We start from the raw sequence: 17,562 nt of genomic DNA on the forward strand, positions 1-17,562 counted from the left end.
CCTCCCTCCTATTTTAAAATACCAAGGTTTTTCTTACAGATTACCATAAATTTGGTTACATGTGGTGCTGATGAACATTCTAAATGCTTAATGCATTTTGAGTTTAAAGCAATCTAAACAGAAATACAAATATAAGGGAATGGGGAAAGGTGCTCCTTTGAACTTCACCTTTTATGAAACGAATTATACCTGTACAGTTATTTATCCTTCTTGTTAAATAACCAAGTGTCACAAAAATGATTGCTGTGACTCTTGCTTGCTACTTTACAGCTTACCAACTATCAGGCATTCTGTTGTGGATGCTTTGTAATGACTGTTGCTCCTTTTGGTTTAGGGTTCTTGCCAGCGCACAGTAGAAGCAATAGTCAGTCTGGGATGCTCACGCACAGCCGCAGCAGTAGCAAAGGAAGTGCAGAAGAAATTGTGTCTCTGCCTAAGCAAAAGGACCTGGGAGGCAGCGTGCGACAAAAAATGCTTTTGGACTATAGTATGTACATGGCAAAGTGTGTTCCACAGGAAAGCAGAAGTCCTTCCGTTAGTCCAGTCCCCAGTGCAGACAGCAGCCCTACTGCTGTGAAGAAGGTAACACTTTTTCGCTGAGATGTTTTTAAGGTTCACTTCCATTTTCAGACTATTGTTTGTTTTTGTGGGTTTGTAATGCATATCCCTACATACAATATAAGCATGTCAGCTTTGAAGCTTAACTTTATTCTGTTCTGAAAACTGACTTTGGCATTGTGGGTGATCCATGACTGTTCCTCAGTAACCCAAATCATCATATTTGTTTTCTTATAAGGGTGTCTCTTGCAGCTTCCAGTCCTTCAGGCTCTGGGATTGCTAAAGTTCTGTTAGCTCTTATGTGCTGTGGAAACTGGGTCGTTTTGTAAAAAAAATCAAAAAAATCTAGACTTTTAATACAAAGAAACTTTCTTACAGCTGTTTAGAACACAGTCTCTCAATATTTCAGAGTAAGAACTTTCATCATATTTGCTGCTAGATCTGTTAATTGCATTGGAGCTGGATATTGCCTTTTAAAAACTGAACAGAACTCATCTCTTTGTATTAATAAGCATCTTGCAACCATCTTGGGATAGCTTTTTCTAAAAAATGAGTGGAAAAATATGGTAGATGGTTTTGACCTTCTGAAAGTTTAAATATGCAATTAATGTTTATATGTTTTGTACTAAGACATGATATCACCAGAGATTTGTTTTAAACTAGAAATAATAGGTAATGTATAAAATGGCCATATCATTCTGTCAAAAGGTTTTGAAAAATTTCTCCAGGTAGATTGTTAGCATTTTCCTGGAATTTGGGTGTGAAAATTGTCCATGCATAAGTTTTTATAAGATGCCTTTCTTTAAGGTAATCATTTAATAAATCCAGTAATAGAGCACATGCATTTGGAAGAACAACAAATCGGGTGTATCCTACATGAGATGTTTACCGTGCAGTTGACTAATTCACTGTGCGGTAAGTGTCTCGGCATCTACATAAGTGCACTTATTAGGGTGCTAGTAGATGCTAGTACACAGCTAGTAAACTCTGCATCAGGATAATACTTATAAATATATGTACTTCCCTGCTGCGGAGTTTTTTCACGCACAGCAGCACATGTGTGGACTCTGCCCCAGCTGACTGGGACACGAGGGTGCTTCAGCACAGGGGGCTGTTCACCAGCCCCTATGCAGCACACTGAGCCCAGTTTTCATAGTAACCTGGAAGCCCCATCACGGGCAACCTGCAGTTGCTGCAGGTACTGTACAGAAGGTCCTTACCCTGAAGAGATGGCACTACATTCCAAGTGGTAGGCCAGATCTAGTGCAAGAAGCATTTGTTTTAAGAACACTTGGGTGAAGGGCTGGCAGCATGTTTCTTTGAACTTCTTGTGAGTAGATTTGGAGGGAGGAGAGAATATGCACACCCATGTCCTCATTCATGGCCAAAATGTGTGTAATGCCCAAAGTACTTTCCTAAAATGCTGTTCCTTCACACTCCTGTGAATTAAATGTTCTCTTCTGGGACCCCTTTACTGAATGGATCCTCTCCCCCGTTCAGAGCACTTAAAGTACTGTGTCTTTTATGACTAGCAGGCCTCTGACATCTGACCTTTCACAACAAAAGTATCTAGGAGTCAACTGCTGAGTAATCTGAGCTGTAATTTCCAGTGATGAATCAAGAACATGGAGTCCAGGGATAAAGTGAAAGGACTGGACCAGTTTTTAACATTGGAAGTTAACCGAGAGGGAAGAGTTCAAGGAAAAATCAAATACATTCTTCCTGTTTTCAAGAGTTCTGACTCCCTGGATCTGAATTCTTGCACGGATTCAAACAAATTCAACAAGTGAAAAGAAATTGAATAAATATGTAAATACCAACTATTTCAGAAACCTTTCCATGTCTCCAGTCTCTCACAGGCAAAATGTATAGGTCCTTCCTAAAAAGTCATTCCATAACTGGATTTTAGGACTGGGGGAAGAACACACAGGATTTTCTTTCTAGTGTCTCGCATCTTCTCTATTGCTCTGCCCTTTTTTTTATTTATTTATTTTTTATTTTATTTTTTCCCTGAGCAAAACAAAATGTTTAGTTAACTTATTTTTGTTTGTTCTTTGTTTTTCCCCAGATTCTACTAAAGCAAGTGTGCGCACAGGAAAGAGCCTAAGCTTTGGTTAAAAGTCTATCACCTAGTGGGCACACCTACATGTACCTCCCATGGCACAGTTGTTACTGCGCCTTCATTTAGTACTTGCTTTAGGAAGTAACAGCAATTATTGTGCTGTCCTGGTGGCGCACAGTTATTTTTAGCAGCTACATTGCTATACCAGTATGCTATAACGAGGTAACTTGTCACTACAGTGATGTAGCGTTGGCATCATGGTTTGTGCCTGCCGATGCTGTGTCGCCATAGTGATGACCTATGTTGTCATAGCATGTCACTACAGCAACATAGCATCACGTGTAGATGTGCCCACTAAGTGCTAAAAAAAGTTTAGTAATTTCATACCAGGTGAACATTGTTGCCAGGAAAATTTAAAATTATACCTATATGAACCATTGGTATCATGAAAACCTTCCTCCATTGCTAGGAAAGACCTTAAAATCTGTCTATGGTTTTGTCTGCACGAGGAAATGTCCTTGTGTTAGCAAACACAGAGCCTAGAATTGAGCATGACCCCTGACAAGACTTTAAAGATGACAGTTCGTCTTTACCCTGAGGGTTTAACTTTGATAGTTAACCTATACTGAAATACTAAGCAGTAAATAGTCTGTCTGAACTGAGGATCAGATTCATTTTCATGGCTGAATGACCTGTTTTTTTTGTATTGTCAGTTGCCAGACATTCACCCTGTAGCTGAAGAAGAGGAACAGGAGGCATGGGTAAATGCATTGCTTGGAAGAATATTTTGGGATTTCTTAGGTGAAAAGTATTGGTCTGATCTGGTGTCCAAGAAGATCCAAATGAAACTCAGCAAAATAAAGGTATATCTCCTGGGAATTTGCACACTCTGTTCCTAGTTTCAAAAATGTTTTCAAGACTGGAAATAAGATTTGCTAAAGATTTTATTTACCGGGCATTTTGGAAAATACATTAACTTTTTGAGTTAGCCTCCTGCGTCCTGTTTGTTGGCATTGTCATCCTTGTATTGCGGGATTGCCAGTCTTCCAGTAAATAGGAAAGTTATCAGTGAGATGACTGAAGCCAATTCAAGGTCCCCATACTCTGTTGATGCACAAAAGAGTAGGCAGAGACATGATGCAGAGTTTGATCTAGCTCTGCCACAGATTTCACAGATTCACTGGAGTTTAGGGCTGGAAGGGACCTTGTGAGATCATTGGGTCCAGCCCCCCTGCTCTGGGCAGGAAAGACTGCTGAGATCAGATGACCCCAGCAAGGTGTGCATCCAGTGAGACCTGGGTCAAGTCGTCTAGCCTCACTGCCTCAGTTTTAAAAGGAGGATTGTAATTATTGACACCTTCAGAGGGGTGCTGAGGCTGAACTAGTGAATTTTTGTAAACTGTCTCTGATAGAGGTGAAAAGTGTTTTCTGTGTGTTTAAGCATAATTGTGCACAGTGTATTAAGCCTTCCTGATGGGCAAAACTTGGGCTGTTATAAACTGATCAGCATACAGTGGGTAAGCATGTTGTTCAGCATGATGTTTGTTCTGTCACTAGCATTATAAGCAGGAAACAAAATGAAACCTGCTTTCAGAAATGGCATGTTGCTGGTAAGTGAGGGGCGGGGACCAGATAGTTGTAATGCTGCTTCATGAGTGCTCTTTGAATTCAGAAAGCTATTATGTAGGAGTGGTGGTCAAGGCAACAGCTGTCTATAGGGTGAAGGGGTATAATTGTGTTATCTAATACACAAGTTCATAAGGAGGTAAGCTTTTGACTGACTCTCATAATCTGCCTCTTGCATTCTCTAACTTCCAAATAACAGCAACTAATAACAGGTTTGTTCTTCTCCTTGTCGGGGGAGGCATTCATCAGCCTATTCCTGAATGTAAAAGAGGGAGTAGTCCTGCTGTCACAGCACTGGAGTTTAGCTGCTGAAAGCAGCAGAGAGATGATGCAGCTCGTGCTACTGGAGCTAAGCAATAGCTTGACTCCCACCAGGGCTGTTTGCAGTCACTGGTACAGGGCATTTGAACAGTCTGTTGAAAAAAATTGGGGGGGAAAAGTTGGAATGATAGGGACAAAATGCTGATAGTCTCTCTAAATAGATAAGGTGGCACTTTGCTGAATTCTGCTCTGAGCTGTTTTTGCCTGTGGGCAGTTGGTACAAATTCAACTCATTTGTTGAACTGGGGATATGTCTGTGTCCAGGAGAGCTGCTGAGAAGCATGCCCTGCCCCCTTGCTCTCCTTGATTTCATGCCAGACCCCCAAAATGTGGTATCCTGTGCACGTGCCAAAAACTTCTGTGCTGGGGAGACGGAGAGTGTCATTGGGGAGTGTACTCAGGGTTACTCTTAGTTGGCCATGTGTTTATTACTTCTGAGTTTTGGTATGTGCTGAAAGGGAGGATTGGGCTTCTCAGCAGCAGTCTGGAGCTTGGTATGGAGACAGTATAGATGAGCCCTTAGTTACTCTCATCTCATGTGGGTTGGTGTCTTTATTAATGGTGTCAGTGCAGTCCCCAATGAAGAGGTGTCTAAAAACTAACCACTAAAACATGCCTTTGGATGGCAGCCTTCCTGGGGAGGACTAGAGATAGAGAACTGACTTTGGATTGACACATGGCCCTTCCAGAAGTCAGGTTGGAGGCAAGGGCGGGGAAGCTTATGGGTTGGGATTTGGAGCCAGTCTCTTTAATCATGGAATCCTTTTTTCCCAGCCATTCATCTCTTCATGCATCCAGGCAGAATTCACTGACAGCTTCTCAGAGCAGCTGGCTTTGCTTGGAGTCGTCTGCTTGGTGTCCTGCTCAGGACTTACTATCCTATGATCTGCCTCTGTCCCTGGGTGCATTTTGTCCCCTGGCATCTTTTTCAGTTCTGAGCTCTGTGGCAGCTCCCTTAGTTGAAGAGCAGGGATTTTGTTGTTCTGATGAGTTCCAATCGCCAATCCAAGATTTGACTAGACCAGCACTATTTGTGAGCAGTGAATAAATACATGCTACTTGATACTTTGGGCTTGATAACCTAACCTGTGCAGGTAGTTTCCTTTCTTTTGATTCTTTTTGGAAGATGCTTGCAGAAAACACCTCTTCCTAACTCTACTACTTTTTATCTTAAAAAACTCTTATTTTTTTTGTCTATGCCAACAATTTTGCTTAGGACTATTTTAAATAAACTAGGCTGTTCTATTAGATTACTCAAGAAGAATTTTCAGTGTGGTTTTGAAATCATTATCACTTACCTTTCTTTCATGGGGCCACTCCTCTATTAAAGGAGCCACTGGATAACTCTTCTGTGCATACTCTTGTCATCTCTGGTGCCAAGTGGTTTTCCCTTAAAGCCTCAAAAATGTATTTTCTTTGAGGAAATTGGAGGTTCAGAGTTTGGGGTATGACACAGTATCTGTCTGAGTTGCTTCTGGGCTTGTGGCTCTAAACTACCCCTAAATGTCCTTTACGCTTCAAATGTTTTAGTCTTATTGAGTAATCACTTTCTGGTTTTGAAGTCATGTATGCAGTGATGTACAGATTGGTTGCCCCCGAAGCACTGGTGGTGTCATGTGGCTTCCAAAAAGTAAAGGCCTCTACCATTGGGGAATAAGAGAACGTTGGCTAGTGGTCCTAGGGTGTTGCTGAAGTCATTCAAACCCCAAATACATACTCATGGTACATCCCAGCAGGTCAGAACAGCATTCTTAACCCTCGTTCTTGCAGTTCTTGTACTTTATGTGACCTTTTATTGTAGCCTGATTTACTGCACCACCAGCTGAGAAGTCTCAACCCTGCTGAGCATTGTAATGTTAGGACTGCTTCCCTTAATTTGGTTGGCCAAATTGCAGGGGGGGGGTTTCATTCCCCCCACCTTCATTTTCTCCTTATTTCCTCTAGGAATCTCAGCAGGGATGTTATTGCAGAAAATAATGTTTCTGCCAGCTTTGAACTCTGTAATGCTATCGGTGATAGCACCCATCCAAACACAGCAGAAGTTCCTTTGGCCTTCAGTCTTGGTATCAATCTATTCTGTGGTGCAAGCGGATTGCTATGTCTTGAGCAAAAGGCAGCGTTATGCTGATATGCCAAATGCTACAAGAGACCTATCAGATTAACTTGATTTTAATTGCAAATGTACTTTATCACTTACAGAATTTTCCTTGAAACTGCTTTTCTCTCCCATTAAAACGGCTACTTGGCTCTTTTTATTATGTCTGAGTTTTGGGGAGGAAAAGCAGGGAAGGATACAAGATGCGTGCACAGTGGCCAACGTGTAGCATAGGGCTGTAGAAGTTGCAACATAACTCATGAGCCTTCAGCACTGAAGATGCAGTTAAACTAAGGAATATGCCCCAGTATGAAAAACTGAGGATTCTGCACCATACATATTGCTCATATTTGCAATTCAGTGTCTTTGCAAAGAACATTATCACTATAAAATCAATATATCATCACCCAACTACTTTTTACTCTAAATCCCTATTTGTTTGTTCGTGTACGTGTAGTTTATTTGGAGTGTGATGTATGATATAGGGCAGACCCCAGATTAAGGTTTTTCCATAGATTTAAAAAGTAAAAAACAAACTTTTAAGATATCAATTTAATGAAGGGTGTGCACCAAAAAGTGAGACATTAAAGAAACCCCAAAATGTTATTCCTTTTTATATATAGCAACCAGCCCAGTATCTATATTTTGTTCATGGCCAAGGCCTGCTATTTGATATATTTTGCCTGTGCAGCATGCTGCACTGTATCAGTCATGCATTTTGTAGTCTGTTGACCTATGCTACTGGTTGGAAGTTCACATTCAGACTTGAAGCTTGATTGGCTGAGCACATCTCTTAATTGCAAGGGCGACGAAAAATATCTTGGCCCTATGATGATATGGTAAACCACGCTCTAAACTGTCTCTTTGAAATAGAGGAATGTGGAATCCTAGAATTTAACCTCTGCATATAACCACTTTTTTATTTTTTGTAATTAAGCTAACTGTAAACCTTGGGTGTAATAGCTTTCCTGATCTTACAGAATAACTGGTTTCTTTATGGTTGTAACACTCATTTTTCACTCTGTACTTCTAGCTACCATACTTCATGAATGAGCTGACTCTAACTGAACTTGACATGGGAGTAGCAGTGCCAAAGATCCTCCAGGCCTTCAGACCTTCTGTCAATCACAAAGGTAAAATATGCCTCTTAACTAATTGCTTTTCTTTTTTATTACTCAATTTTTTTTTTAACTTTCCCCTACACTGTTGTAATCTTGTAATGCGATGAACACTTGATTTGAATAAGCGGCTTAATAATGGAAAAAAACATTCATTTGTTATGCTTCCACTGCAGAATTGGAACCCTATCAAGTTGTAAATCTTGTTTTCTTGTTAAAAAGTTGGCCTTCCGTGATGGTATTGATAATGCAGTAGACTCTGTTAATGATTAGTTTCAGCAAAGACCTGATATGCTTTTTGTGACTTGTTCTTCTCCAGTTCATTCAGCTTGGGCTCTAGGTAAGCTTATTGATATTAATAGTCTATTTGCATATCGCAGTTCCTGCACTCACTCATTAACACAACACTACAGTGGGTGGGTATAAATGTTCCTTAATGCCTGTGTGACATTTTGGGGAATTTGTGTGCAAAATTACAAATTCTGTTTGATACCAGAGTGCTCTGCCAGACTTCATGCTCTATCCTTGAATATGAGGTACAACTTCCTTCTCTCTGCCTCTGTAATGGATTGAAATATGAAGGATTGTGGGCACAGGAATTACAAGAGTAGGTTATTAAGCTTTGATCTTCCATTCGAATAAAACACCCCTGAGGGCGGGAGGAGAGGGAGAGATCACCGTTCCTCAGGGCACAACAGTTTTTCAGGTCTGAACTTTAGCGGGGCAGGTAACTGGACAGATCACCTGGTGGGGGATGTCTGTCATTTGATGAGACTGATCTCTGCAGTCAGTGCCTCCCTGCTTTCCTCTAATATAGTGGGCTGGGAATTAGGAAAGAAAGCTGCCAGGCAACTCTCTAATCAGAGCGACTCCCATGAGTGATAAGGCGGGAGTACCAGCTGAACACTTGCTAGGCTGTTGCATTTGGTTCCCACCATGTCACACAAGCATATTTGAAGCGTCCCAAGGGTCTTGGTAGCTTCCAGCCACAGTCTCTGCCAAGCTTCCTTGGTACATACTCTATTACCCCTTCGTGGAAGTAGGACCTTGAACGACCCTCATTTTGTTCTGACACTGCGTTTATGTGTATCCTTAGCTTAATATGGGGGCAAAAGTGGCAAACAAGCCTCACAGTCCAAAAGAATATGGTTTGACACAAACATGCAGTCCCTGGTATCATACAATTTATAAGCTTCAGAATAGGTTTCCCAGACCTTCGCACCAGTGTTTTTTGGAACCTTTGCAAAACCTCCGCATCTGCTTTAGAACTTGCAATAAACTGAGTACTAAGTAGCAGTGGTTCTAGCATCCTTTCCCTTTTCCAAAGAAAATTACTTGTGTCCAATAGGAGAAACCAGACCTGACCGGTGTTCAAAAGCAGATGCCCTGACCTATGAAAAAGATTCAGCAAATACAATACCCATAAACCAGAAACAAAAGTACAGCACTGCTCTGAAAAGAGACTTTGTGAAAAGGAAAGCACTATGGGGTTGCGTGCTCATCTCAATGTCAAATGCCATTTATTTACAAGGTAAATGAATTTCCTCCTGCTACGATGAGGATCTGAAACTCAAGCTGGGGTCTTCCTGGTTTGTTTCACCAAGGCAGTGTGTTTACAGGTCATAGCAGTGATAACTTTGGTGCTTCATGAAAAGGCAGTTGGTCCACTCAGACCAAGAATAGTGGAGTAACAACATTTTTTTAAAACAAGTGTAGAGCCTGAAAGTTACTTGAATAGTAGCTAAAGAGAAGATATGATTTAAAAAAAAAAAACAAAAAACATTGGAGGGATGACCTGCTTTAAAAAAAAATGTAGAATTCAGTTAGGGGGATTAGGTGGGACTTTCTCTACCACCCCTCATTCCTATAATTTCAGAATGTTTTTTTGATCAGCTCATTAGATGGGAAGTAGATTTCTAGAATGGTCATTGGTCATAATTTTCACCTGTCATCTTTAGTAAACCTTTTTTCTCCCCTGCCCCTAGATCTTTTCCCTGTTTAACACTATTGGCCTATACAGTCCTAAAAAATGTGGTTGATGTAGAAGAGGCTTATTGAGCCCTGGGTATAGAGGCACTAATTGGTCTAAAGGGAATGTTCCCGTGAGGAGCCTGTTGTTTACTACCCATCCACCTCTGTTTCATAACATTTTTAAAACCATTTCCTGACTGTCAGAGCATTGAGCAGTAGAGGCATCAGAATGAGAACTTTGTTCCAGCGGACACCTACCAGCCATTTTTTTTTTTAATTCAGTTGATCCTCTAGACTGATTGTAGTAAGAGTTAACAACAAGGATTCAAAATTGCTCCATTTATAGGTCATTTGACCAGAGCTAACAAAAGGTTAAGGATCAAGTTATTTGTTGTTTTCACAAACTTCCCAGCAGAGAGACCCAGATGGGGGATATCCTGATTTTTGGCATTTTTCTTAAATGCAGTACAGTAGAAGCTCTGTTATCCAGCATCCCCTGGGAATGGGGGATGCCGCTTAATCAAATATTCTGGTTAATCAAATGTGCACCGTCTGGTGCACTCCCCGGCATCAGTGTGCCGGGGGACAGGGAGGGAGGCCCCATGCAGGCTGCTTTGCCCTGGGCCGAAAAAGTGGCGAAGAAAAATTCAGCTCATGGCGGCGAAACAGGAAGTCCCCCGGAAGTGGTTTTGCTTTTGCCGCATCACTCGGATGCCGGTTAATAGAGTTTTCCAGCTAATAAAGTGCTGGTTAACACAACTTTTATTGTACTTTCACAATCCTTACTTTCCGAAAGCACTTTCATAAAACACTGTCCCTTCTCCAGTGCTGCCCAGAGGAAGTTTTGGTATTAAACTAGTTAAAAAATTTTTGACCCAGAGTACAAGTGTTCTCTCTTACCAGTTTTACTTCCCCCTCATTTTGCTTTCAAGTGGTCAAGTGACTCTGTTGCACCAGCATTGGAGAAGTGGTGTGATGTGCAGCGTAGAAGATGCAGTCATACTGGTATAATGTATTAATCTAAATTTAGGACGTGGACAAATGGACGTTGGGAGCCACTTTAGAAAGGGTGGTGGGGGCCTCTTGCTCCGAACTGCACAACAGCTGTTACGTTTTAGTAGGTATGCAGGAGCTGGGAAGGACCCCAGTAAATATAGTGAAACTGCTCCAGTGTTAGCATTTCTTCATCCAGGGTTCAAGTTGGAGCAGCATTGCTTACATGTACTTCCAGTCCACTTCTGAGTCTGCTGAGGAGCGTGCTGGGGCCCCCCATGTCTCCCTGGCTCAGCAATTGACCACAGGGGGACCCCTGTGGCCCCCCAGACCCAGGAAGCACCTGTCACTGGTCCGCTTCTGGGTTTGCTGCTGAGCGCACTGGGGAGCCCCCTGTGCTTCTATGGGATACTTCATGTACCCCAGCATCGCAGCATTCCCAAGCTGCCTGCTACCTAGAGGTATGTAGAAAAAACATGTCTATGTCTGAATCGCCGAATCTTTCTGAATCGATTTGGAGAGATTAAAAGGTCCTCTGATTCAATTTGGATTCAGAGATTCAGCCATCGAATTGGGCCAGATCTTCGCCGAATCAAATCAGGGACCGAAGCTTTGCACAGTGCTTTTGGGTATGATCCCAAGCTCAGCAGTAATTGCTATGAAGGACGTGTTCCTCCTCTGTTATACCAGAGACCTGTGTAATTCTTTCTATAATTTTGGCTTGTAGTAGTATCAGAACCATTAATTCATATAGCAGCTAGAAATCACGGCTGCTTAGTAGCAGCCTTTTATTGTCAAAATACTGTTCCTGAATTAAGAAGAGGGGGAGGGGTAAAGCTGATTAAAGTAATTCTGAAAACTGGTTTCTTGCAAGATGGACTCAATCCTTACATGAGTCTTCATTCATAAAAGTGATTTTTGTAAGAGCTTTAGGATTAGAAGGGAAAGGATAATTTGAGGCTTTCAGCACTAAATCAAAGAAATACCTGGAAACCCAATGCACACATTTTTGTCTATGAAATCCAATCCTGTTTACATTTTAATAATACAAACTGGTGGTGATAGTGGAGAGGTTTTAATAAAATGTTTTCCACTTTGTGTCCACTGCCAAAGAGCATTAGCTACAACCTGTTTTGGAAAGCAATTTCAAATGTCAAGAAAGTAAGAGTACTCATAGTAGAGAGATCTTTTATTAGACCAACAAGATTTTTGCAAAAGTTTTTCTTTAATTGCAAGCTTTTGGGCACAAACACCCTTCATCAGGCATTGGAGAAAATATTTTAGAAGTTCTCCTGGGTAGAAATGAAAGTTTATATTTCATAGGATTTCACAGGGGAGTCGATAGATGGAAAACTCCTCTGGGCAGTCAGTTCATAGCTGTTATGATGCCTCTCACCTCTTGTGAGGATCTGTGATGATGCAAATTACTTTGAAACAAAGGCAGGAACAGGATCTTCATTCAGGACACATTTGGATGCTTATCTTGCTGGGATCCTATGATCCCTGCTGGCTTCCTGCCCCTGGGCAGGGGGCTGGACTTGATGATCCTCCGGGGTCCCTTCCAGCCCAAATGTCTATGAAATCTATGAAATCTCGGGTTTCAGGTGGTCACTGTTGCTTCCTGCTTGGGAAATTATGAAGATTTAATTTTTAAAAAATCAGTTAAACTGTAAGGGCCCTTTTACATGTGCTCCATTGCATTCTGATTAGAACGCTTTGAAGCCGACTCAACTGAGTCTGCTGCAGTGCTCCGATCGCAGTGCCCCAGCGTGCTCAAGTGTCTCATGTATTTAGTGTCCCCACGTCTCAAAATGGCAGTGGGGGTGCTTTAACTAAAGCTCATTGAAAGAGCTTTAATTAAAGGTCCCCCTCACTGACATTTTTTAAATGTGGGATGCTGAATACATAAGATGCTGCTGGTGTTTTAAATTAAAGCAGCTCCTGAGAGCTGCTGTAATTTAATGTCCTGTCCTGCCACATTGCCCCCTACCGAGCATGTGTATAGATGCCCTAACTTCCTTAGAGCCCAAACCTGTAACAGATGATTTATCCCACTCTACCTTTTCTTGAGCACAAGTGCCAACATTCACAATTGCAACTGTAACTGCATGCTTGGAAAAAGTTTGCCTCTGAATAGACGAGGGGGGGAAATAAAAATCCATCTACATAAAACATTTGGAAGAATCTTCAGCTCCCTGTATCTGTCTTTTCCACTGAAAAATTAATTGACAGGTTTACAGAGCAGTCTGATCCTATAAAACACACAATACCACTGATAACTTTCTGGTATTATGTCCAGGAGCAGCCTATTCAGTTCCAACCTATATGATCGGATGATGCTTCTTTTTGTTGTTGTAATCTAAACAGTCCTCAACAGCTAATTGCCATCTAAAAATAATCAAGTGTCTGGGTTTTCAGTAAGGAAGACTTGCTAAATAATCACTTATTGACTAAAGTGCTCATGAGACTTTATCGGATACTCTACAAATCTAGGGAACTGAACATAGAAAAAGTTATAAATTTCACTGACTATAAATCTGTTTGTTGGGTTGGATTGTGTCAAAGTTAAGGTGATGTCAACGGGATGTTGTGCTGGGGATCACAAGGTTTTATGTACTCATTATGCTCCCAATGCGTAGGTGTGCCTATAAAGTAAAATGTCACGCAGTAATTGAATACACAGTGACTTGTGTTGGTGGCTGTTTGCAAAAGTTAATTTAATAGTTGAATTTTTTTTTAATGATGTAATGCTTCATGCTGTAGGAGGTACATTCAGAACATGTCTCAGAATAGAAAGGTTTGGCCAAGTTTCTGGCATAGTTGCATATGAATTTGAACTTAAGTCAGGTTTGACAAAATAATGAATGCCCAAATGGAGTTTGTAATAAACAGACTGTATTCGATTTGGATTTGGTCTGAATCAAGGACAGTGATTTGATTCATTGATTCGGATTACTGTCTTAGATTCAATTCGGCCGAATCCGAATATGAAGATTTGATGCTGATTCAGAGAATCCATCAATTCGGGCATAGACACAGCTTTAAATGTTTTTTTTCTACATACCTCGAGGTGCCAGGCGCAGCTCGTGAATGCTGCAATGCTGGGGCAGATGGAGTGTCCACAGGAGTGCGGGGGGACTTCTGGTCCACTTCCTGATCTGTTGCCGAGCATGCTGGGGAGCCCCCCGCACTCCTGTGGAACGCTCCATGCGCCCCATCATCGCAGCATTCACAAGCCACCTGGTACCTTGAGGCATGTAGAAAAAACATTTAAAGCTGTGTCTATGTCCAAATTGCTGAACCTTTGTGAATCTATCCAGATCGATTTGGAGGGTTCTGATTTGATTCAGAGAGATTAAAGTGTCTCCTGATTTGATTTGGATTTGGAGATTCTACCACCAATTGGGCTGAATCAAATCAGGGACCAGAGCTTTGCACAGCCCAAATGTACAGTACTCCTCATGCCTCTGCTGTATGTGCAGTCTCACATTTTTGTTCTATTTTACTACCTTTCCATTATTCTTTGGATAAATCGTCTCCTCCCTTTTTATTTCTACTTGGATTGTAATTGCTTTGGGACAGCTAGCTTCTCTTTATGCTTCTCTGCTAGTCCATGGGCTGTGGGTCCTATATAGATAATAAAGCATAATGGATATTTACATAAAATGGTCCAGATGATTTGAATGAATTGAACTCCTTTATGCTTTATGACACGCATACAAAAGATTTTATTACACCTCACTGTCTCAGTAGCTGGTCTGATGACGAACACAGTGTCTACAGTTCTTATGCAGTAAAGTCAAATTGTCTATGTTCACTTAGTTGTGTGAGTCCTTCTGCATCTGATCACCCTCTTCAAACCCCTTTGGCCCTTGACTCCCATTATCAATGTTTCCGGCCTTTCAAATGACTCTTTGACGTTGCCATCTTTGCATTTTCATGCTGTGCTGAAACATTGGTGTTGAGGAAGGAGTGCCTCATGCCATTCAGCCTGCCACCCACAGAACCCCACGGCCAGAAAGAACAGATAATTATACGGTATCCAAAGCAGCGTTGCTGCGTATTTCTGCTAAATGGAGAGGAAGTGTTCTGCTCAAACATTCTTTCATTGAACTATTTTATTTATAGTTCAGTGAAAGATATATAAAATCTCTTCTTTTAAAATAACAATCTAAAATAATACTTGCAGTCATTTTTTTTTCCCTACATGCACATACAACCTGTATCTATAGATCTTTAGCAACTCTACCTTGAATTGCTCCCTTTGTAGTTCTGTTAACTTCATTGTGGGGAATCAACATAAATTATGGAAGAATTGGAACCCAAAACCTATTACGATCTTGCTGTCTGGCCCACTTTGATACTCCTGCATCTTCCCTATTCCAGATGAGAAGGATTCACATACAAATAGATGGCCAATAAGTTTTATGTTCTATGCAAATACAATTGCATTCTGCTGATGCGGTTCTCCACAAATGTCAGATTTATCTCCAAAATTCTTAAGATGAAAATGGTTATGATTTAGTGTATAGCATCCGAAAGCTCACTCACTGATATTATTACAACTTTCCAGAAATGTTTGAACAAGATAAAACAATACATGATTTACAGTCAACACTTTCTAAATTGTAAAAGCCAACAAAAGTTCACGTACTTCTCTACTATATTTGTCTTTGAGCTAAGTTTTTTGTATGCTGATTATCGGATAGATTTTTTTTTTTTTTAATTCCAATTTTTTTTTTAATTGTAGGAATCCACATTTGAATTATTCAGAATACACTAGGGCAGCCAAATTTGTGTGTACTACATTTCTAGGTAATTTAAAGTCATGAGACAAGTCAAATGAGAGATTCCTGTTTTGTTTTGATTCACTTGTCTGTTGATGACCTGAACTGCATTTCATAAGGACTTGTGATAGATGAGTCATCGCTGAGAGTGTCTACATGGGACACTAAAAGCTCAGTAGACTAATTCTACTGCGCAGTAGCACAGTGTTTGCGCTACTGCTAATGCGCAGTAGAATTTGTCTACAGTGCATTAGTGTTACAAAAAAAGTGTGCACCAGCACTACTGCGCAGAAGTGCCAATTACAGCACATTTAAATTAGTGCCTGTTATTACAGGTACTATACTTAATGTGTCATAATTATGGTGCATTAATGCATACGTGGACTTGCCCACTGAAATGCTGAAGTTATTCCAGTTTTCTTTTGGCTGTATTTATTAAGAGAATGCCTGTGAATAAGCTGTCATTGGAAAACATTTTTGTCATGTGTGAATTTCTCAGTATGGTCAACTGTAGGTAATTTTGCACTTCACATGAGCTTCTCAAAATCAAAATGCTGAATGACAACAGGACAGAATGCCTTGTTTTTATGCTGTTTGATAGTAGGAAATCACTTCACAAAGCTTGCCAGAAGTTCAGAAAATAGTGATGTACTGCATTTGAAGAACTTTCTCAACACCTCACTTTGCTTGACTCCAGGCAGCAAACATTCTGTTCATGAGACGTTTTGCTTTGGAGCTGTTGTTGATGGAAAAAGCAGTTTAGATTAAACAGCATTTGTTCCAATGCACTCATATACTGCAGTGTTGCTGTATCTTCATCAAGGCTCAGAAATGACCTTGTGGTGATTTAAAATTGTAACACAACAAATGCTGCTCTCTGGGTTGTTTTTTTATTGACAATCCAATTTGATTGAATTGTTACATTTTACTTAAGTTGATTTCTTGTTAAAACATGATTGAAGTCTGGAGCATGTCGACTCACTGATTTATCCTTTAAAAAGTTGCTCTCAGCTGCTTAGTGTATGGGGACTCTGGCTTGTAATGACCTTGTTAATTTTACCATCTGAAACTTGAGAGGATAATTCTGTATCAGATGGCATTTGTGTTCTTGTTTAGTAGCACATTGTGAAACCAGTCTGAATTACAAATGGTGCTGCTGGTAAATCAAGAAACTCACTTTCAGCATTATTTCTAGTTGTACAAGGATAGCATATTTGGTGGACTGACAGCTGACCTTCCACCTGGTGGGACTGGAACCAATACATAGCATTTCAGATCTGCTGACTTATGTGTTTGTAGAAAGGTTTGGGTTAAAAAAAAAAATTAGATCAGTCAGTACTCAGTAACAGCTGCTTTTTAAAGACTAAAGAATAAAAATAGAATGGATCAATTATAGCATGTCAATTTATGACGCATCAGAGGTGCCTATTATATACTGCTATTGAAATGTAATGAAATGTTTAAAAAAAAAAGCATTAATGTAAAAATCAAAGTTCAAAGCAATTTCAAAATTTTGCAGATTTTTTTTTAAACTCTTCTGAACTAAGATTGGTAAAGATTTCCTTGTAGAAATCTGACACAGTTTAAAACAATTTAAAAATATATTATACTTCTTTTTCAAATATTTTAGAGAAGAATTTCCAAGTGTCAAGTAAGTAGAGGGATGGATTATCTAACTTTATTTTTAGTAAGAGATTTATACAAAATTAAGAACCAAAGTACAGGTAGCACTATACTAGTAATTTATCAGATAATTGTCTTGGTATTTTATTAAACTACTGAATGACAAGTATCAAGCAGGAATGTGAACTTCTGTATGAAGACATGCCAGCCTGGTCTTTCCCTGCCCTAGATGGCTGGCAGGAGGTTTTTAAAAAAAAAAAAAAAATCAAGATTACCTGCTTCACCTAGGATGTTATCCATCCTTTCAGTTATCAACAGAGGGAAAATTATTTGGTTATGATGGAAACTGAGATTTGGTATTTAGGGGCTGCACCTTTGGCCACCTTTTGAGGCAGCAGTGAATACTTA

The 17,562-nt window shown here is 40.4% G+C and overlaps 1 protein-coding gene across 3 annotated transcripts in view; it reads left to right on the forward strand.

Annotated features, from left to right (window-relative positions):
* Positions 1-17,562, forward strand: part of TEX2 (testis expressed 2) — a 113,178-nt gene that overhangs the window by 77,908 nt on the left and 17,708 nt on the right. For all 3 annotated transcript variants that reach the window (XM_014527964.2, XM_025196300.1, XM_025196299.1), the window contains 3 exons: positions 335-582; positions 3,334-3,483; positions 7,696-7,795. In XM_014527964.2, coding sequence (XP_014383450.1) covers positions 335-582; positions 3,334-3,483; positions 7,696-7,795 — 498 coding nt within the window. The remainder of the gene's footprint in view (positions 1-334; positions 583-3,333; positions 3,484-7,695; positions 7,796-17,562) is intronic.

This window comes from Alligator sinensis, unplaced genomic scaffold (assembly GCF_000455745.1).
Source record: "Alligator sinensis unplaced genomic scaffold, ASM45574v1 scaffold282_2, whole genome shotgun sequence".
In the NCBI taxonomy this organism is placed as follows: Eukaryota; Metazoa; Chordata; order Crocodylia; family Alligatoridae; genus Alligator; species Alligator sinensis.